Source organism: Ixodes scapularis, unplaced genomic scaffold (genome assembly GCF_016920785.2).
Source record: "Ixodes scapularis isolate PalLabHiFi unplaced genomic scaffold, ASM1692078v2 PGA_scaffold10__122_contigs__length_95168666, whole genome shotgun sequence".
Taxonomy (NCBI): Eukaryota; Metazoa; Arthropoda; class Arachnida; order Ixodida; family Ixodidae; genus Ixodes; species Ixodes scapularis.
The window spans coordinates 86,664,833-86,686,568 of record NW_024609836.1 but is presented as its reverse complement, the minus strand read 5'-3'; the positions used below and the strand labels follow the sequence as shown (position 1 = coordinate 86,686,568).

General features: G+C 43.7%; 1 protein-coding gene across 2 annotated transcripts; it reads left to right on the top strand.

Moving 5' to 3' along the window:
- The first annotated feature begins 597 nt into the window (after window positions 1–597).
- Window positions 598–20,720, top strand: LOC8025514 (aarF domain-containing protein kinase 1). Of its 2 annotated transcripts, none has more exons than XM_042288721.1 (10): window positions 598–877; window positions 3,959–4,042; window positions 4,423–4,626; window positions 7,280–7,438; window positions 8,703–8,861; window positions 10,575–10,691; window positions 14,779–14,922; window positions 16,274–16,447; window positions 16,996–17,125; window positions 17,290–20,720. In XM_042288721.1, the coding sequence occupies exons 1-10, from the start codon at window positions 749–751 to the stop codon at window positions 17,508–17,510; spliced, it is 1,521 nt and encodes a 506-aa protein (XP_042144655.1). In that variant the 5' UTR covers window positions 598–748; the 3' UTR covers window positions 17,511–20,720. The 2 variants fall into 2 exon arrangements, with proteins under 2 accessions (XP_042144655.1, XP_029835113.3); XM_029979253.4 differs by having other exon boundaries at window positions 599–877; window positions 16,247–16,447.
- Window positions 20,721–21,736: the final 1,016 nt, after the last annotated feature.

Below are 21,736 nucleotides of genomic sequence, written 5' to 3'. Positions count from 1 at the left end.
TGCAGACAATGTCGTGACCAGGCTCGCCTAGTTAAATGTGCCACCGACAAAGGGTCAGAAGCGTCGAGTGCGCTGGTGCCGAGCTTAGCAGACGATCTTCAAAACTTCACTTTGCCGGCGCACGTTCCTCTAATGTGAACTTCTAATTGTGTGATAATGTATTCACTTCAGAGCGTAAAATGTATTTTATGACACGCGTGTTTCAACCATAGTGTAAAGAAAAAAAGCTTTTTATTTTTTTCTTTTCAGTGACTCTTTGAGATTCTTGTCTTTCTCCTCAAACAGTGGACCGCTCACTCTTGAATTATTGAATAAACCTTCCTTCTTTATTTCTTGTTGTGCTCTCCAAAGAATAATGGCTCCCAGCTGCCCAGGGTTGTCATTGTCATGCAACATGCTCAAACCACACCTCCTCCAATTCAACTCTTATTTCTCGGAGCGCGGCGCAGTAACACGCATCGAAGCGACGCTTGCCCGAGGCATGACAAGCAGGCACGGCCCAAACGGCCGCTGCATCTCTTTCCTCTGCATTGTCTCCTTTTGCGGTGGTTGGGAAATCTCGTTCGAGATGTTCGGGTACAACCTGGAAAAGTTTGTGAATTTGAGAGAAGCAATTAGATGGACACCATGGTTCTGACGAATGGATTGTGAAAAGTGTGTGGTGTGTGTTTGTTTGCAGCCAACTAATTTGCTTCGTCACGTCGACTGAGGTGCATGCTCGCAGCGAGAGGCGAAAGGGGAGAAAACCATGCTGCGCCGCACGGTGCAGGCCGGCGCGGTGGCTGGCACCATCGGCGTCACCTACCTTGCGCTGCAGAACAACCAGTGGCACGTGTCCAACATCGGCGTTGTGAGGTTCGGCCGAGCGGCCATCACCGTGAGTGGCCACCAACCTGCTTTTCCGTGTTTCTCGTCGGTGGTAAGAAAGGAAGGAAAGTACAGAGTACCAAAAAGGCCTCTCCACCCTCGAAGACTGGAGGCAGGTTCATGCCCTTGTCACTGCTTACAACCATGTGCCTTAAACCTTCCTAAAATCTCTTACCACGAGACGACATACTGGCGCTATCTACAGGGTAACACTTGTAGTACATTTTTATTTTGTATTTTATTTTATTTTTTTCGCTTGCAAAACTTTTGACAACGTTATTGATAGGGTTCCAAGTTTTTTTAGTTTATTTCTTGTGAAATTCAAAAGGTGTTTTTTAAGTTCATTCTTTGCTGGAAATTTGGGGTTTATCGGAGTTTATTTTTGCTAGGTTCCCAATACTTAAAAATTCAGAGTTTAATTTTACTTGGTTTTTATTTTTTTTTAAATAAAAATAAATAATTCGGAGAAAAACATGCCTTAAATTTATAAAAAAAAATCGCCAATATTGAATTATATGTTTGCAGCTGCATTTGGCATTGGCACCCTTGTGATTGTCAGCACTAATTCTCCCACGACAAATCTTGAAAAGAAGCGTAACTTCAGTAAATGTTGGTACTTTGAAATAACCAAACTCTTGGACCCATAGAACCTTCAGCTGACATTTCCACCATATGAAATCCACAAATTTGCATCTTTCACTGCGATAAAAACATGACACCACCTAAGAAGCGCAAATAGTATGGTCCAAAAGAGAAACCGAAACAATGGCTTTTGTCGTTGTCCAGAAGTACATTGGCTCGTTGTGCTGAACCAGGGATGGGCAGTATTTAAAATACAAGTATTTGAAACACTGTTTTATATTTCATATTTGATTACATATTGGGGAATATATTTGTGTGGCGTGCCCATGTAGTGTCGAGGTAATGCAAGTGCCGTCTGTACGCCCTCACATGCTTGTACCGAATCCGCCTAGTGACCGGTTGCCCTATGACGAATTATCCACTGTATCCAGTTGTTGAGTCACCAATTTGCCTACAACGAGCCTCAACGTGTTGAACGGGCCATTTAAATACTCAGAATTGCGTACCTTAAATATGTCCCCAAACACGATTTTGGTCACTGTTCTTCTCAATCAAATGCGATAGCAGACTCTCTTTGCGATGTGAGTCATGTCCAAAGAGCATCAAACAGGCTGCACTTTGCTTATAATAAGCATAAAAAGAAAGGAACAGAAGAACAAGAAATGGAAGGATAAGCACAATTATTGGAGTTCTTGGTTGTGTGATTTAGGTTTTTAAACACGCTACATTCATGACACGTTCGAAAAGGTTTCGATGCATAGATTCAGCCTTTGAAATTATTCTCACGCTAACTTTATTATTTTTCCTTGTGTTGCACCCGCCTATAAAGTCATGGGGAACAAATTCTATTTCTAAAGCTGCAACATTCTTTTTAAAGGGGCAAAGCAACGATTTTTTTACTTTGCGCAAATACCGCTTAGAACGGATCCCTGACGTTAATTACTCATGGAACACCTGTTTTTCACCTTTTGCAATCATATTTGCAGAAAAAAAAAAAATGAGCAGCGTTCATTTTCTTAATTTACAGCCAGAACAAGCGGTCACGTGATCTGGAGTCTATTATATTCCGCCAACGTTGATCATGGCCACGCGCTGGGGTTGGCAAGGCACAGGACGTGCGCCAAGCTTCAAACATTGTTAGGCTTTGGCTATTGTCGTCATTGCAGCGATTGGACACAGGCTATTATCCGAATGCCATTACCTGAATCGGGTCCAATCTATGAGCCGCATTCAAATATGGTCACTGGGTGGTACTGCGACCGCCCAGCTACGTCATCAAGTTTTGCGAAGGAGAGACTTAATGAAAACGCTCACTTTTGTTCTTGAAATGACCCCGCTACAAAGGGGTTTCTTGGCCAGTGGCATTGCGGGCGAGTACACTTGGGTCCCACTAGTCCCAGTAAGCCGGTGTAAAGTGAAAAACATTTTAATTGAATATTGTTGCACCGCCCCTTTAAGCTCTTTATTTTTAGTATACTGTATAGACTCTATTGTTTACTTGGTCATGTTCTTTTTTTTACCTGGGTCTAATATGTTAGATATGAGAACATATTGCATTTGTTAAATTATATTAAGATTATCAAATACCCTTGTTGTAGGTATGTGTACCTTGTATTTCAATACTTTTCGAAGAAGTGTAATTGAATTTATAATTAAATACATTTTTGTCTAACTATTGTGTATTTGTATTTAAATGCTTTTTTGCTAGAATTTGGCCCATCCTTGATTAGATAAGCGGGAAACTCCCTTTTGAGCTATCCTTGGGGAGATAAGCGGGAAACTCCCTTTTGAGCTATCCTTGACGAGATAAGCGTGAAACTCCCCTTTTGAACTATCCTTGATACAATAAGCGGGGAAACTCCCTTTCGTCAATAGTCCAAGGGAAAAAAAATACTGACTTGGTTTTTTTTTCAGGGCCACTAGCTCCATGCCCTGACAAAATTAATTCGTAAAATAATGTCTTCTTTGGTTTTTTATTTTGCCATCATGACCTCGAAATTCAGAGTTTTGTGGATAAATCCGAGTTGTCAAAAATTTTACTGGTGAGTGTTGGTCGGATTTATCCGAAAAACGGGGAACTCTAGTTATGAACGACTCTCGCAGATACAACATACATTCTTGCAAATAGCACATAACCTTCTCTCTGTTGACATGAGGGTCACCTCATGAATCGTGCCAGTATTCTCTTTTTGTAAGAGATCACATGAGCTCAGTCCTAAGCAAATGCCAGTGTGAACGGTCTTTTAGCATTCGTTGCGTCTTTTAGTAATCCAGAAATCTTTTTCATATAGGAAACCTGACAAAACTCCCTGTAGAACTTGAACTGAACACAAATGGCGCTATTTCACATTTTGTTTTTCAAATGCTGTGTGGTTCAGTTGACGTTCACCAGACGTGATTGGAATGCACTAATTGGACTGTTTCGTCGTGAATTTGTGATGTGAATCAACGACAAATATATGAATCTATTATTCTAAATGTGTGGGCATGTTTTTCCTTTCTGACCCAGGTGTCCAGGATAGCCTTTGACTACAAACTTGCCACCCTGGGAATGGCCAAAGATTCTGAAGAGTATGCTCACGCGAGATCTGCCGTAAGTGCTTCTTCGTGCTACCTCTCTTTCCTTTCTCCAACCAATTTATAAATTTCAGTTCCGCGGCTTTAAAGTATTTACCCCGGCGTGCACCCAGGTTTTATATCCGAGGTACATGCCGCCAATTTTGGTTTCGTTTTCGATTCTATGCGCTGGCAGTTTTGAGGTAAATTTTACTAAGAGAAACAATGCGCTTTAGAATTGTGTACTGTGATTTCGGTTGCATGTCAAAGGATCCTCGGGTGGTCGAAAGGAACGCTTTGCCGGAGCATGCCCTTGGTTGGTTCGGCACGTAAAACTCCCAGGTGTGGCTTTTGAGGCCGAGTTCAAACCAGGTGGCGGAGATAGCTCGAGCTTTGGGCGTGCGTCTTGCCGTGCAGGCGCACCTGCGGTCTGCTCGGCGGCTACTGCGGCTGTGCTGCGTGAACGGCGGGGCCTTCATCAAGGTGGGCCAGCACGTGGGGGCCCTTGACTACCTGCTACCCGACGAGTATGTCCGCACACTGAGCGTTTTGCACAGCGAGGCCCCTGCCTCGCCCCTCTCCAGCATCCAGCAGGTGCTCAGGGAGGACCTCAAGGCAGAGGTGCGTTCCTGCCCCCTTTCCTTTCGGACGTCGCCGAAAGAAAATGGGTAGGGCCGTGCAGCGGTTCTCAAACTGGGTTCCCAAGGGTTCCCCAAGGCACGCTCGAGGGTTCTTTTACTGTCCTGGTCGTGACGTAGAGTATTGTCTCAGATCCTAACAGATGTGAGCCAAGCATTATTGTTCACAAAGCTCGTACGCTTCTGCACCGCTCGAAAGGTTCATAAAAGAAGAAGGTCATTCGGTTACCAACTTGCGTCTGCTGTTCGAATTTTGAAGCGCACTCAAAACGTGGCACAAAAATATGGATTGCTCTTCCACTTCCATGTTCGCATGATTTTAGCCAATAACCAAAGCACTACCTTTCGGTTTTGAAATTCCGTGGCTCCTGCAATTTATTTATTTATTTATTTACAAACCCTCAGGGTCAAAAGACATTACAGGGGGGGGTAATAAACAGATAAACAAACGAAAGGTCAGAAAACATCAAGAAAGACTGGGCATTTTTTAAACCAATTGGATCAGGTAAGGTTGCCATATGGTGAGGAAGGTGGTTCCGTTCCACAGCAGTGCGAGGGATGAACGAATCAAAAAATGCATTTGTGTTGCAAGGCAGGACACCAACATTATGTTGATGGTCTAATTGACGGGAAATATATGACGGGGTTGTTAGTCTGCATAATGTAATTGTCTGCGTAAAGCAAGATTAGGCAAGGATAAGGATAGCTTCATAGAGGTTACACTAGAAGCGCGATGATATTTAGAAAGAATAAAATGTGCAGATTTGTTTTGAATCGATTCTAATGATTGAATGAGGTACTCCCTGCCAGGGTCCCAGATGGAGGTTGCGTATTCAAGCTTCGATCGAACCAGTAATTTATAGAGAAGGAGCTTGAGGGAACAAGGGAACAGAACCGAAAATTTATTCTTAGAAAGCTGAGCATCCGGTTAGCATTGGTAACAATGCTAAACGGATGCTCAGCTTTCACTGTGCACTTTATGAATGTTCCATGACAAGTAGGACTAAAATATTAAGGTGGGTTAGTTGGATATGCATTTTAGAAATAAATAGTGCAAAGGTCAGTTTGTAGTTGACCTTTGCGCTATTTATTTCTGAGAGACAAGTCGGACATTGTATGAAGACCAAGGTGCTTATACATTTGCACGGATTCTAATTGCATGGTGTTAAGGCAGTAAACAGGCGAAACTGTGTTACGACTTGATCTGCGCATTGATTTGCACTTAGTAATGTTTAGTTCCATTATCCATGTGCGGCACCAGTTATCTATTGAGATTAGATCACACTGCGAAAGGCTGATGTCATTATCGATTAATACTTCTCGGTAAACTATACAATCATTGGCAAATAAACAGAGGAAGAGATGCAGGCTGGCGGATCATTAATATCTATGAGAAAGAGCAATGGGCCTAGAACTGAGCTTTGTGGAACGTCCAAGTTAATGGGGGTTAAATAAGATTTAGAACCATTGACTATTACAAATTGTGAGCGATGATGCAAAAAACACTCAATCCAGTTAAGTGTGTTTGAGTCAATATTGTCGAGACCGGTTATAACGAAGTCAACGGGAATTGGAAATCACTTTGCTTTATCCGCTATTTCGTTATAACCAACTTTGGTTAACGAAGTGCAAAAGGGAATGGGAGATCGTGATCGCTTCGCTGTAGCCGCTATTTCGTTATAAGCGACTTTGTTATAATCAGTCTTTACAGTAGTAAGTTTACTTAGTGTGAAAAGCAATAATTGATGACTAACTTTATCGAAAGCTTTAGAAAAATCAAGGAATATGCAGTCCACCTGTGACCCACAGTCCAAAATCGTATGCAGATTGAGTGAAAGATAAAAGTTGTGTTTCGCGAGAGAACGATTTCCGAAAGCCACGCTGACATTGGTTAAGGAGGATGTTTTAGTCAAGGAAGTTGGCAAGATTCGAGCAAATAATATGCTCTAAAATTTTGCAGGGAACGCTCATTAAAGATAATGGACGTAAGTTATTGGGTGAATGCTGAGGCCCGCCCTTACGTAGAGGCACCACCCTTTTCACCTTTCAGTCATCACATAAAAATGAAATGTCTAAAGATTGCTGAAACAGCTTTGGCAAAATTATAGAGGAGTACATTTTAGTGCTTTTAAGGAATTTAGAACAGCTTAAGAGAATCAAATAGCTTAATTATACCTACAGAAGGTAAGTGTAAGTATCATATATTTTTTGTTTTGTAGAATTTCCATCTAGTTTTTTTATAACCTCCATCGCTGACTTGTACCTTGTGTGAACAATTTTAATGGACCCAAACTGGCCGACTGGTTATGGGTCCATCTGCTCTTTCGGCTACATCGTCTAGGTGCACCTTACCGGTAATAGATGAATCCACCATTTCAGAAATAATTGGCACTGCCTTGCAGAAGATGAGGTGAGAGGACTCAAAGGACGAAAGGATGCGGATATTGGGAAGGAGAGGGAAGGAGCATCTTAGAAGGAAGTTGGGGGCAAAAAGATTACTAAGTGCAACTCAATAGAGAGGGTCTTGTTTCCTCGGTCTAGGGAGTGCCCACACTCGCACGTGCGCAGACTTTCATGCCAGAACCTTCTAAAATGGTCCATTGAATTGAGTTGAATTACCTTGTCCTTGTGTGCAGCCTGAGGAAATCTTTGCCAGCTTCTCGGAGCGGCCGATTGGGGCGGCCTCCCTGGCCCAGGTGCACAGGGCGACCCTGCACTCTGGGGAGACGGTGGCGGTCAAGGTGCAGCACCCCAGCGTGCTGGGAAACTCGGTGGTCGACATGGCAACCATGGAGGTCAGACCCCCCTCTCTGCGCCGCGGGGTAAAGACGGGAGTGACTAATTGCAAGCGCAGTCATTACGTCTCCGATCGATGTGTCTAGCATCCTGTTCCACTTATGCGTCGAAACTGATCCCGGCATGGCATTTTGAAAGCTTGCATGCATGTATGATAACTGTTGGCACAGCGCACCATTGGCGTCGTAGACGGGCTGTCAGGTAAGTGTGTCATGCTGTGCAAAGCCACCGTAAATCATTTGCGACATAATTTACGTTGCAGTCTAGCTACACTCGTGTAATCGTATTACTTCGTGGCTCACGTTGGAGGCCCGGGGTTAGTGGTCGTATAGCACTGTTCAATTAGGTAGTTCATTTTGAGATTGGTTGCTCCCACTGTCTACCATATATATCCGGACAGACCTATAAGTCATTCAAAGAGGCTGGTCTGTGCCGTGTTGCCGTTACAGTGGCAAACTTTATCGCTTAAAGCTTGGCCACCTATTGCTGCGATCGCATTAAGCCGCTCGCATTTTTTTAAAGTTTTTTGAGCATTTAAAAGACCGTTATATGTACGCAGTGGCATTTGTTCGATTCATTTACAACTGCATACAAGATGTTCAAGACTGGACAGCTCTCGTGATAGCTTCACAATCACTATACGCAGTCCACCGACGAACCTGTAAAAGTAGTTACCTCCGGGACGGCTTTATCGGAATGGAGGAAAATCGAAAACACCAGATCTTCCCTCGAAGATGAAAAAGGCGAGCTTCGCTGGAAGGAACCTTTACCTACATGTTGTCTCGCCGACCTGTCCGCGAGACTGCTTCTCTTTTCTGGAACCCTCGCACGATTTTCTCGCCGGTGCTGGGATGTTTTTCAAGTCGTTCGAGCACACCATTCCCGGAGGTTCGGGAATTCCACACCCTTGTCTGGTCTTCGATCGACGATTATTTGTCCAACGCTGAACATAGATGCAAAAGAAATCTTCGAAAAAGAATAAGCTTCGACTACAGAATCCTAGGAACTGATTTGTACCTTCTGCAAGAATTTAGGAAGAATTGTTGGGGCCTTCCCCGGAAGTAACGGTAAGGTCGCGGTCACGCTGTCAATCCAAAAGACAGTCCGCAGACTTCTTTGCACGACATTATGGACTATCTGCAGTCAGGTATATATGCAAACCTGCGCGAGGCGTTTCTACAGATAACTTTGTCACTGCCTCTGCAGTGAACGCCGCTTCTTTTGTGCGATGCCTGAGATGTCTGACTGTGGCTTCCCCCCCAGCTGCTGGTGAACATAGTGGCCAAGCTCTTCCCCGAGTTCTCGCTCATGTGGCTCGCCGAGGAGACCAAGCGCAACCTTCCGCTGGAGCTCAACTTTGTCAACGAGGCGCACAACCAGGAGCGTGTGCGTCGCATGTTCTCGCACTTCGACTGGCTCGTGGTGCGTACACCATTTCTCTTCGGGCGCGAGTGCCTTCCGAGGTCAGTTTGGCGTGTCTTTACGTGCGGGGGAGAAACTACCGTAGTCTCTCGAAATGGTGTTTGTGCGAGACATAGTTTGTACCTAACTCCCGCTAAATGTAACTTCCTAGGTACGTAACTTAGAAATTTACGAAAAACTTTTTTTCTTTACTTTAGTGCGGTCTTCTCATCTTCTGGTAGGTGGAAACGTTTAAGTGCGGCTTCTGCAGTAAGTGGAACTTTTTTTTTTCTTATTCCCCCACACTCTCGAGGATCTCTTTTTGTTTCCCGATAAATATGAATTTCTGCCATTGAATGCTTTCTGCCTAGTGCCTCTGAGTTTCACTCTTTCAATTTCAGTGTATCGTAAGCTTTCTGGGAAAAAGTTTTTTTTTTTTTATTGAGTCATTCTAGATGACCTTTTGTAAGAAGGTTGCTCGACCTGGAAAACATTGTATTCTCGCCCGCGCATAGAATAATAATGCTATAAATCATGCCCATTTTTTGTCTTCAGCAAACTGAGATTGAGACATGCAGATGAGGTGCTTTGATTGCTTGCCCAAGGCGATAGCTAGTGCCAGAGTACAGTAGAACCTTGATTTTACGAAACCCGATTTTACGCATTGCCCGATTTAACAAACGAATTCGGATTCCTTGCGCAACATATGCTGGAAGAATTACTTTCTCGATTCTGCAAAGTTCTCGATTTAACAAAATAATTAGCGGGTTCAACTGTACATTATTTTGTCGTTTCCATGACCTTTCTCTGCCTCGCCACATACCTTAAAATTCCTTAAAAACGCCGTCCCCCGACATTGTCTGATTCCCGTACTTGTGACAGGCAGGTTCGTAGCGGGTTCCCACGTTTTGGTTCGCAATCTGCGCCAACAATATCGGTTCCCGCGACACGAGAGTTGTCCCCGCACATATATTTCGTCGTGAAGTGCGAATTTTCTGCATTCGTAATCTGCGATATCCGTTCCGTGACATTCAAGTTTGCAGGGAGCTTCCGCGTGTTTATTGCACCATGAATCTCGAATATGCTGCGTTCGCAATTCGTGGTATACTTTCCCGTGATGCAAGAGAGAGTAGCAAATTCCCGCGTGTTTATCGCACCGTGAAACGCAAATTAACAGTGTCCGCAATCTGCGGTACAAGTTCCCGTGTCGAGTGGTTTGCAGCGGGTGCCCCGGTATTTATTACTAATATTTTATAAACTTTCGCCGTCGCAATCCCAGAGATAGCCCATCCCATATTTTTTCATCATTTATCTCCATTTCGGGCGGGCATCCTTACGGGATTTTACGGTAATTACCAAACTGTCAGTCTCAAGCCAAGGATGCCACGTATGAACCAGCAAGAAATCCTAATTCAGGCACTTAATTGTTTGGTGATAATCTTAAAAAGTGAGCGACGTGAAGTGAAGTCTAATTGTCTGGAGCTTGTTTGACGATTTAGGTTTGAAGATGCCAGATGGCAGCCAAACTAGCAGCAGTGAAACCTAACTTTCTTCCTCGTCTAGCGAATTAGGACCAATATAGACGGACTTTAAAGGCCCTAAATTGCCAGACAAGAACCATACCTTGGCTCAAAGAACTGCACTATGCCTTGTCAGTCACCTTGTCAGTGACTGTAGTTATCATCTGCATATTGCAAATGCTTGGCCGCACTGATGCTTGGATTTGCTCGGCAGGTGCCGGGCATTCACTGGGGCCTCACCACGAAGCGTGTGCTCACCATGGACTTCTGCGAAGGGGGCCACGTGAACGACAAGAAGTACCTGACGGACAACGGCATCTCGGCCACCGAGGTAATCCCCCGCACGGAGGTTATTTCGACAGCGGCTCTTGGGCCCGGTCAGAAACTGGCCGTCGGACCTCTGGATTCCGAAAATTTGCCTAATTTACTTTGCAGAATCTCCATGGATTTTCTCGATGTCTGATTGAAAGCTTCAAGCTTTTTCATTTTGAGGAACGCCCTATCTGCCTTGGATGGAAGCCAAGGCAGATAGGGTGCAACGAAGCAGTGCACAAGCATTCAAACCCTGTAAAGAATGTTTGGCTCAGTTATGCATCCACAACTGGCTCAGATCTGCTGAAAGGGTGGAGAAAAGCTTTATTTAAGGGTGGTCAGGGATTATGCGAACTCGGGGAACAAACAAGGGTGCTTTGGGTTCCCAGTTTGAAAACACACGGTTTGCAGAATAGGTACTTGGGCTTTTGTTCCTCAAGTACCCAAAGCGTCTGCTAACCTATTCTCTCCTATGTCTATGCTTTAATTTTAGCAAAGTCTAAAGACTTTCAAACTGCCCTACTGCATCAGCACCAAGAAGGGGCAAGGGTCCCTCAGCTACAAATTCTAATGTGGGGCTATATTAAATGACTTCACAGGTCAATGACCCAATACTTCAGCATCCACTCCAGCATTGACGGCTGACAGTCACCGTGCTCATTGTTACGTCTTGTCACATATGTTATGTACTTGCGGTCGCACGTGCTCAGACCAGTGCAAAGTTTCTCTCCTCGTGAAGTTTCTCACTTTGGCTTATCACCAGCTTCACTTAGTTGCACTGAAATCGAGGCAAGGAGGTGGGGCATCTAGAACAGAAAGTTGTGGATTGCAACCTTTTACCAATTGTTTAGTGATTTATTTGAAAATACTATGACCCACATGTTGGCAGTGGTGTAGTCGGAGGGAGCAGCTCCAGCCCCCCCCCCCCCCCCCCCCCTCGTGAAAATCCACCCGACCCCATAATATATGCATGCCATTTAGACCCCCCCCCCTCACCCCAAATTACACTCAGCCACCCCCCCCCCCCCCCTTGCCTAAAATAAAATATTCCTGGCTACGCCACTGCACATTGGGTCATTGCAGGAGTGTCGTGAAATCAATTACATATTTAAGCAAACGTGGAAGAACACTCCCTACGTATATAATATTAATAATAGCCTGGAAAAGGTTATGGGAAATGTGCAGTTTTAACTAAAAGAAACAGCTATGTGTTCTTCTAATGCTAGCACAATGAACAGAATTTCACCAAGAACAAACATGATTATAAACCTTGAGACTTGGGTGGAAAAGTGTGATTGCAATAAGCGAGACAGAAAGAAAGAAAGGGGGAGGAAGCACAAATCAAATCTTCCTTATTGTTTTGATTATTTTTAACTAGGGTCAGGGTTTTCCATCATGTTCAATGTACACCAGCTCGCCTGCACTTCGAGCATTTTTTTTATGTTTTACCAAAAACAACCTTTTCTGCTTTCATCTGGAAATATGAGGCTTCCTGGTGATCATAGGTTTAGCTGCTGCCGGTCAAGTCTGATAAATCACTCGGTCAGTTAAAACTTTTCATTGCAGACAATTGTACACGGCATGTGGACTATTGAATTGGCAAGTAGTTTCCGATTGCTGTCTACGTTTCTGAGCATCAAGGCTGGTTAGCACACGGTGTAAAAAGTATGCATGTTTGCTGCTATTGAGATAATTTGTTTACTTTCTTTACGTATATATGGAAACTAACGGAAGTTGTGCTGTTATGAACTGTGAGAAGTTTGAAGTTTATTTGGTTTGTCATGTGCATTCTCATGCCCACGAGAAACCAAATAAACTTCAAACTTGCATTTCCTTGACCAAGTTCCTGCGATCTCTTGCGACAAACGCTGGAGCCACCTATGGGGTAGCCCTGGAACTGCATTTCACTAGAGCGAAGGTTTTGCATAATATTTTTGAGATCAAATGCACATAGTACTATCTACAAGAAATAGTTGTTTATAACATCGTCAATTTTTTTTTAGCCACTAAAGAAAGCTTAATGAGTGAGAAGAGTAGTGCAGAAATGATGAGTGTTCGATGGCTACTCGGTAGATGGCGCCAGCGTGTTCTGTAGTTGCAAGACATTTTAACGCGGTAGCGTTAAAAACTCATGTCCCAGAAAAGCCGGCCTCAATGGCGTGGCAGAGAAGCCGGCGTCGGTGGCGTGACAAGAAAATCCTGATTGGGCAATAGGGTCGTGACGTCACAGCCACATGACCTCGCGTGGGAATTTCAAACAAGCCACAATGCTCACATGAAATGTGACACCACGCTTAAAATAAAAGTGATTAAAAAACGTGACACGTAATGTGAACTAAAAGTCGCCACATGTCTCAAATGATTTCACTTTATAAAGTCATTCATTTGCCTTAAGGGGCTCACCCCCTAGGGGGGTCAACTTTTGAACCCTTGTCTTAAAATTAATGAAATTTACAGGGTAGGCTGGTGGTCATGCTAGAGGCTGCCTAACAAAATTTCAGGTCTGTCGGTTATATGAGAAGGAAATTAGAGTAGCTTCTATCAGCAACACGCCTACATTGTTTAGTTAATCTATCGTTAGAAAACTATTGCGATTTTAAAGATTTTTATTTGCTAGATATGTAGCAGAATGCCTAGAGGGTGCGGCTATGGAACATTTTTTCTAAAAAGTAATTCATTTCTATAAATTTTCTCTTCTGCAAAATTGGTCAACTTTTTGGTCTTCTGTGCCTTCGACAAAATGTCAACATTTTTTACAAAAGACATCCATAAAGTGACAAAAAATTTCCATAGCCGCACTCCTTATTAAATTTCAGTCAGGAAAAGGGAAGAATGAGCTTTCCCTGTTTTGCCATTATCAAACGATAGATTGACTAAAATGGAATTTATACCAAAAAGTGGAACAGAGAAAAATGTGTTCGAAGTGCTCCAAACCCTACCTTTTCTATAGCTTTGGTGGACAGAAAATAATTTATAAAAAATTAACTATACAGTGAAAATTAATGAAACGTTTTGGGAATACAGTAAAACCTCGTTATAACAAAATGGGATATAACAAACAAATGGATATAACAAAGCAATCATAATTCCCCTTGCTTGAATAGTTGGAAGAAATGGACATTGGCTATAACAAACGAATGGTTATAACAAAGTAATTACGACCACTCCTTCAACTTCTTTATAACGAGGTTTTACTGTACTCTCTAAATGTTGGTGGATGTAAAGATGTCATTTTTCATAATCAACTTTTTTTGCAGAAATTTTTTTTTCTGGGCAGTGTCTCCCCTTAAAGAAAAATTTGAAGAATTTTAGGTGGAATTTGAATCCACGACCCCTCTGTTGCGAGCCAGACACGCTGCTGACTCTGCCATGTCTGCCGCACTTCCTGCTCACTGCCAAGAAGAGCATGAGAAGCGAATGAGAAGGCGGGGCCCGATAACGCTGTCGCGTTCCACTCTTAAAGGCAAAGCTTTAGGGGTACTCCAGCGATTTTTTTCATGGTCGCTGATTTGCCTCAAAATTGGCTCAACACTCCGATAGACACGTCTGTACCAGTTTTCTAAGTATTGTGTGAAAAAAAAAAAAAACACTTTGTGAAGTTATTGAATTTTCCAATTCCGTTGTCATTGTGTTTCTCGATTTGAGAGCCCCTACTGGCCTCGCTGAAGTGTGACGACAGAACTGGTACAAAGTGGGCAGTAAACCATGCTCCCAACTGATTGCTAGACGTTTGATGATGGGAGAAGAATGCTTGGAAACTGATTCACTGAGAACTATGCAAAAAACGGCCGACATACTCTGTTTAAGACTACCTGCAGGACCTGAAAGTCTGCGCCATTTGTGACGTCGCACCACTGGAGAGCGCGTGGATATTTGAATGTTGGCTTCGGCATCATCTTCATCTACGGTTTTCTCACTTGCTATTTTGAATTTCGGGAAAATAAATATCACACCGTAAAGACTAAAGTCCGGGTATTCAGGAAATTCAATTTGTTTGGGTAGATCAGAAAAAGGCCGGAATTAAGCATCCTTCAAGTTTTAAGAGGTTCTAAGGTAACTCTGCCGTAAGCAAGTGTGTGAAGCATCCTTCGGGGTTTTCTCGGCAGGTGTCCGACCGGCTTGGGCAGCTGTACAGCGAGATGATCTTTGTGCAAGGCTACGTGCACTGCGACCCGCACCCGGGCAACCTCCTGGTGCGCAACAGCCCCAAGGGAGCCAGCCTGGTGCTGCTCGACCACGGCCTCTACACCGTGAGTCCCTTTGCTTGCCTGGGGAATATTATGAAGAAAATCGAAGATGGTTGGGATGACTTTCAGAGGGAATACCCTGGAAAGCTTGGGTGGGCAGATCCAACATTTCGGCACGGTTGAGTCTCGGCGATATGACGATAGTGACGCTTTATTATTCCGTTCCTCACAACGACCAAAGTCTCAATATAGGAAAACAATGTGGTTACGACAAGTAAATCAATATTTCCGAGCTCGCGTTTAAAATATGCATAATATGTGTAAAAGCATCGAAAGACATATTTGGTGAAACATTATTAAAAGACACTTGCGTGCTGGTAAAAAGAAACACTTCCTTCCGTTGACCGGGATAAAACAAACAAGAGTGTCTGCTGAAATACAGAGGCTCATGAAAGTTAACAGAAGACAGTATGGCCCCAAATAATTCTGTGCAACATAAAACAAACCAATTTCATAGAACAGTTGGTGGGTGCCATCGTATTTTTAGTCGACGGGTGGCAGGCGGAAGAGCGGCGTGCACGCTCGGACTCAAACATTTGGCGCCATTTTTTTAATTCTCCTGGTAGTTCGATTGAGCTTACATTCATCGAGGGTTTTTCGAGTTCTTTAACTACAGACCGAATCGAATGATTATTTTTCTTTTTCAATATTTAATTTTTTTTTATTTGTTTATGAGCACCGCCAGCTACTACTTTGTTCCCCAAGACATTCTTATTTTAGATTTCCTCTAATCCTTTCTTCATATTTTGGAGCGCTTGTATACCTAATTTTTCTCTTCCCTTGGCAACATTGTGTGAAATATGTTAAAAACATTTTTTGCTAAGTCAACTTATATCTGTGTGGTTATTTCCTATCCACCTTACTTTCTGGTATTTTCCAACTGTGGTTGTTAGTTCTAGAATAATTCTAGAATGATGCAAATGATCTTTATCAGTGTGATGCACATTATCTTTATCAATATGAATAAAACAGTGCCTTTTATGAGGCTACTTGTTTTTTTTTTTGTTATCTTTTTATCTGGACAATTAAATGAAGAAAAAAAAAAGAAACCTGTAATGACTTTAAGAAGGGTTGTCAGTGTTTCAAAATAAATAGATAAAAAGTCAACTGTACAGAACCTGATGAAAAGTCACTATGAAGTGCCAATGAAAACTTTTCCGTGTATATTTTTGTGACTGCAAACCTTTCTGTGTGCCTGGGGTCTCCTCTGTTTTTAACTGCACTTCGGTAGCTAGTTCCACAATACTCATTATTTTTTATGGTTACATACGTGAAACAAATTCTAAGAGACTGGGTTTCGATCGGGATGGGACTGGCCTCTCCCCAGGAGCTGACGGACCAGTTCCGGCTGCAGTATGCCAACCTGTGGCTGGCCCTGATCCGCACGGACCTGGAGGCACTCCGGTACTGGAGCAGCCGCCTGGGCATCTCAGGCGACCTGCACAAGATCCTGTCCTGCATCGTGTCCGGCAGGTCCTGGAACTCCATCACTCAGGGCATCGACCGCAAGAAGGCCACCAGGGCAGAGGTTGGCTCTCTTTCAAAGAACCTCTTCACAATTGAGTCAGCTTCATCCAACTTGGTCCCAGCTAGAGGGTTTCGTGTTTTCAGTATCGGTCAATAGACCTCCAAAACCGATCCCCAAATAATTTTTTTTTCAAATTGGAGAAACCCAGAATCGGAGCTTTCCTCAAATAAGGGAGTCCTGGTGAAGGCGAGCGGGTTGAAAGTGAATACATAAAATTGAAGGAATAAAACACGGAGGACAAATGGTTGTCCTGTGCTTGTCCTCCGTGTTTGATTCTTTCAATTTTATGTAAGGGAGTCCCAAGCTTTATGAGAACAAATCTTTCCTGCAGCCTTGTTTTGTCCTGACCCGGAACACGCAAGTCTGCTGCTTTCTTTGTGGACCACACCTGTCCTGTTTCACTCTCTTACTGGGTCATGGGAACACAAGTGTCGTTGTCCTGAAATGTTTGGAATTGAAAGAATTTTCTCTTTAGTTACACCAAAGTCTGGGTGGATTCATGGAGTATATTTGTGTTTGTTTTCTCTCTTCCCCCTTGCTTGACGCAGGGCCACGACATCCGTGAGTTTGCGAGCCAGCACCTGTCGCTCATCACACAGATCCTGAACATGGTGCCCCGGCAGATGCTCTTCATCTTCAAGACCAATGACCTGCTCAGGGGCATCGAGACCAGCCTCGGTGAGGATCGGCGGGCTTGCCATGAGAAAATGATCCTGAAAACAACTGCCAAAGTTAGGCTAAGAACTGAACATATTGAGTGGCGTCTACTAAAGTGACTAAATTATGATAACATGTAAGAATTCTAAACAACGTTGTCCATCATTTTCTCCTCAACCCTGAAGGCACAAGAGGGGCAGCCCGTTCCTTCATCACCATGGCCCGCTGCTGCGTGCGTGCCGTGTATACGGACCAGCTGCGGCACTGTTCCTCCTGGTGGTGCAGGGTGGTGGTGACTATGCAGGCTTGCATCGCCCAGTCGGCCATCTCGGTGTACCAGACGTGCCGCTGGCTGAGGACAACCGCCCTCGCCTGCTTCTTCTTGGGAAACACAGAGGCCGTCTAGGGGATGCCACGATGTAGGCTGGGGACATTCTGGTGGCACCCAGGGGAATTTCGAAAGTGTCTCGGGAGGCTGTGGAACAAGCTAGGGATATTGTGGTGTCCCATGGTGACAGGAGTTAGGGACATTCTTCTGACATCTAGGGGAGATCTGGGAAGTGTCTTGGGAGGCCCTCTAGCAGTCCAAGGACATTGTGGTATCTTATGGTGACGTGACTTAAGAACATTCTTGTGGCATCTAGGCAGATTTTGGAAGTATCTAAGGGATCTCTGCAATCATTTTGGGATATACTGCGGTGTCCTATGGGGACATGGATAATAACATTCTTTTGGCATCTAGACAGGTCTTGAAATTGTCTTGGCAGCTCTCTAGCAATCCAGTCACATTTGGTGTTTTATGGTGACATGGTTAGGTAAAATTTTTGGGCATCTACAGGGATTCTAAAAGCAAGTTCGGAGGCTCTGGAACAACCTAGGGATATACCGGTGTCCTATAGTGATATGCATTAGGGATATCCTGGTCACATCTAGGGATGAAGTGGTATCAAGCGATGTGTTGATGTCAGCTGCTAAAGTGTAGTTTAATGTCCTCCAGTGATACTGACTGCACATTTTTTTTTGGTTATGCCTTCTTGAAGTGAACTTTGAAGCATGTCCTGGTGTCCGATATTTTGAGCCCGTTTCAATGGTGGAGAAGAACCTCACTTGAGATCTTTGTTTTGTGTTTGTCATCCATTTGTGTTGCAGTCTCAAGATCAACATATGCTGAAGAAGCACTGAGCTTATTGGCGTTATTTATCTTCTTATAGTCCTGTGGTTTCTCGCAGTTTTGCCTTTTCAGAAGAGTGTATGAGCAAAAAGGTTGTACAGTCAAACCCGGATATATTGAATTGAAAGGGGATCTAATATAGTTCGAAATCTCAATAATTTGATATACAAATATATGGTAAATTAAGCTCGAGTTGAAATTTCCTGGCGTCTCTGCTAATACCGAAGATTGCAACAAACGGGAGCTTACCAAATAGAGCATATAAAAGCCGCTAAATGCGTTAGCGGAGACCGCAAACACCGCCGCCGTGCTTACCCGCGCGCCTGGTACAGCATAAATGACAAAACAGAAAAAAAAAAAAATTAAAAAAGGAAAAGCGAGACATAAAAAAATTATCTTCATCCATAAAAAAAAAGTTAAGCAAGCAACAACAAAATTTAAAAAAAAAGAAAGGAAAAAAAAAACGGGCAAAGCAGTAACGACAAAAGAAAAAAAATTCAGCCTTTCCACTGGTGAAGAAGGAGGAGCAGTGGAGCTGTAGCTTCTGCTCTCCGCGGTGGCTTTCCAGACGAGCGGTCTGCTCTTCTTTCACAAGGAAATCTGAAGCGTCGGACGCAGTGGAACTTTAGGCGATAGCGGCCTCGCGCCAATTGCGAAACCCTTCGCGCTGCTGCGCACATCGGCGCTCGTTCCGTTCCCGCTCTTCGAAGAAATGTTGCCGCCATCTTTGAGTGACGGCGGCAAGCAGACAACCGGCAAACATAACACTCTGGACATCTACCGCCATCTTTGAGCGATAACGGCAAGCAAAGTGTTGTGTCGGCCACGGATGTCGACATTTGTTTGGTACCGGACACGATCCTAGGGAACCTAGCCCTTAACAGCTCCGCTGTAAAAAAGGTAAACAAAGATAAGGCGTTCAAAGTGCAGTTGCACAACCGTAAATTTCGGCACACTCGACTTGCTGAAGACTTTTGCTGTTTTATTTTGGGGCTAGAGGGGCGCGCAGCATCAGCAGTGTTCGGGGAAAGGGCGCAGGCTATACTGTTCAAGAGCAAGCACTCCCTGCTCCCCTTATGCGCGGCGCACGCCGCGTGCCTTTCCACATGACTTAGCCATCCTCCACTTTTTTTTTATGCGGTTCATTCTCTTTACTTTTACAACTGCTTTTTAGCTGCGTATCTTCCCACGTGCATGTTGGCTTGGCGGTCTGCCAGCCACGCAACGCTAGCGATGTGCTCGCCACCAGCGCAATCGGGTCGCGGGAAAAGCAACAAGGGCGGTCAGGCTTCGTTTGTTTTATCGAGTGTCCCTGCCATGGGAGTTGGATACAAAAAGACAAGGCTCCTATAGTATTGCATGTGATTTTCAAGGGGATGTTTGGACTGTTTGATATAAACAATAATTCGAAATACCCGAGTGTGATATATAACCGGGCTGGACTACACACTTTGAATGGTTTGAATGCTTGTGAAATGCCTGGGTGAAAAAAAGCCTGTCTGCCTTTGTCGTGAATGGTGCTTTGGGGATTTTTCGGGTCGTCTGCTACTTGTCAGAAGGAAGCAGTGAGTATCGTTATCGTTTTGATGAAAGTGCCTTTATGCATGGCATACTAACACAATGGTTTGCTTTTTAAATAACAGTAATAATAATAATATTAATTATTTTCTCAAGAGCAGTGGCCTGCAAAGGGGCAACAGCCCGTGCCACAAAGGTTTGTGGCGCCGCGTCTAGTGATGATTATGTAATGATACTATAATTGTACCCCTTATTGTTTCTACTTGCATTTTTTCCCCCTTTGGAGTTAGTCTGACATTCTGACATTGTTTCCAAATTACGCAGACATGCCCACTGCAATTTTTCTTTGTGTAGTTTCGTTCCTTATCGCTTTCTCGGAGCTCTCCGTCTCGGTAGTTCTCTATACAGCAGTTGTCGATTTGTGAAAAAGGAACCACCAGCAAACTGGCAGCCAGCTAAGAGCATTCACCGACCTCCTCCTTGATGACCTCTTCCTACCAGCTGCTGCTACCTTTGCTCCCTGGAGATTCTATTGCTGACATTTTCAACTTCCTACTCTGATTATGTTGTACTTACTAAGCCCTTTCGTTTTCTGTTTTGTTGGGGTATCTCTTCGTTACGATATCGGTTAAGTGCAGTGAGATGTTTAGTCGTGCAATTGTCCTCGCTCATAAGGTGCTGCATGTATGATAATTACTCGCATAAGCTTTCCCTGTGATGAGTTGCTGTGTGATGCGACCGTTATTATTGCGGTAGTCATCGAACTGAATTGGTGGTAAGGACTAGTGTCGACTAATTGTGATATTTGTACCCTCTTCTCATGCAGTAATAGGCTGGAAGCCATATTTATGGTTTTCATTGATGAATGTGGAGTGTCATTTTTGTATTAACATATGAAATAAGTACAAAATGTAATAATTCGATTAGTTTTTTTTTTTTCATTCTGTGCTGGTCGAACTTGGTTCATAATAATTCACGACGAGTTCGGAGAAACTTTATTAGAAACTGGAACTATGTCTTCTGAGAGGCTTGAAAACTTCACTTTCCAAATTTGGATTGAAAAAAATCTCAAACCTTGTCATTTTTCTAACTTCAACCTCATACATATTTGAAGTCTTGAAATATTTTTAATTTGAACCTTCAAGAAATTGAAACCCAATCACAATATTTTAGAAACCTCGAAATAGTTTAACCTCGGCTGTGTTCGAAGGTTGCCAACTCTCCAAAACTAAAATGAGAAAATTTTGAACCATTTCAAACTCGAAGTTTTTGAGGTTTGGGACATCTCTAGCATTGACCCGCCGCCCTCGTATTTTGTTTGTCAGTACTAGGGTCATTTTTATAAGTAACAAGAGGTTTGTTCCATTCCAAGAACACCTACCGTAATATCCCGAGTCATCGCCCACCCTACTGCCGCCTGAAATTCATAAAAAGTGGGGTGGGCCATGTCTCGGTGAGTTAGCACAAAAAGTAAAAAATCGGAAGAAAACGCCATTTTTTTGCGTATTTAGCGTAGCTGCAGAAGAGATACATTAAACTCGAAACTCGAATTAGTTTTATTGTTTTATACAAAGCATGCTTATGAAAGAACGTTTTACTATCGCGAAGTTAGTTGCTTGCATGCGCGCCATGAACACCGCCGATCGGCATACAGCTCCAACGTTTGTTTCTTTGAAAGCACGTTACACCGCTACGTTTTCTTCGTTTAAATTAAAAAAAAAAATTTACAAGAAAATAGAAAAAAAAAAAAACAGTCACAACCAGCGAGCGAGCGAGCGGACCAAAGAAGCGACGAAGAGCGATGCTGGGAAAGCCGGCGATCGCGTTGGTAAACACTTCGGCGTCGAACCAAGTCGGGCGCCTTGTCAATCGCAAACTCTTGCGCATCTTTTTCGTTTGGTGCATACATCCGTGCGTTCGTGCACGGCGTGCTATCAACGAGG

Coding starts and splice junctions, on each gene's coding strand:
- LOC8025514 (XM_029979253.4), top strand. CDS start 749: ATGCTGCGCCGCACGGTGCAGGCCGGCGCGGTGGCTGGCACCATCGGC. Junction 4,627..7,279: donor GGGAGGACCTCAAGGCAGAG/GTGCGTTCCTGC, acceptor CCTTGTGTGCAG/CCTGAGGAAATCTTTGCCAG. Junction 16,448..16,995: donor AGAAGGCCACCAGGGCAGAG/GTTGGCTCTCTT, acceptor TGCTTGACGCAG/GGCCACGACATCCGTGAGTT.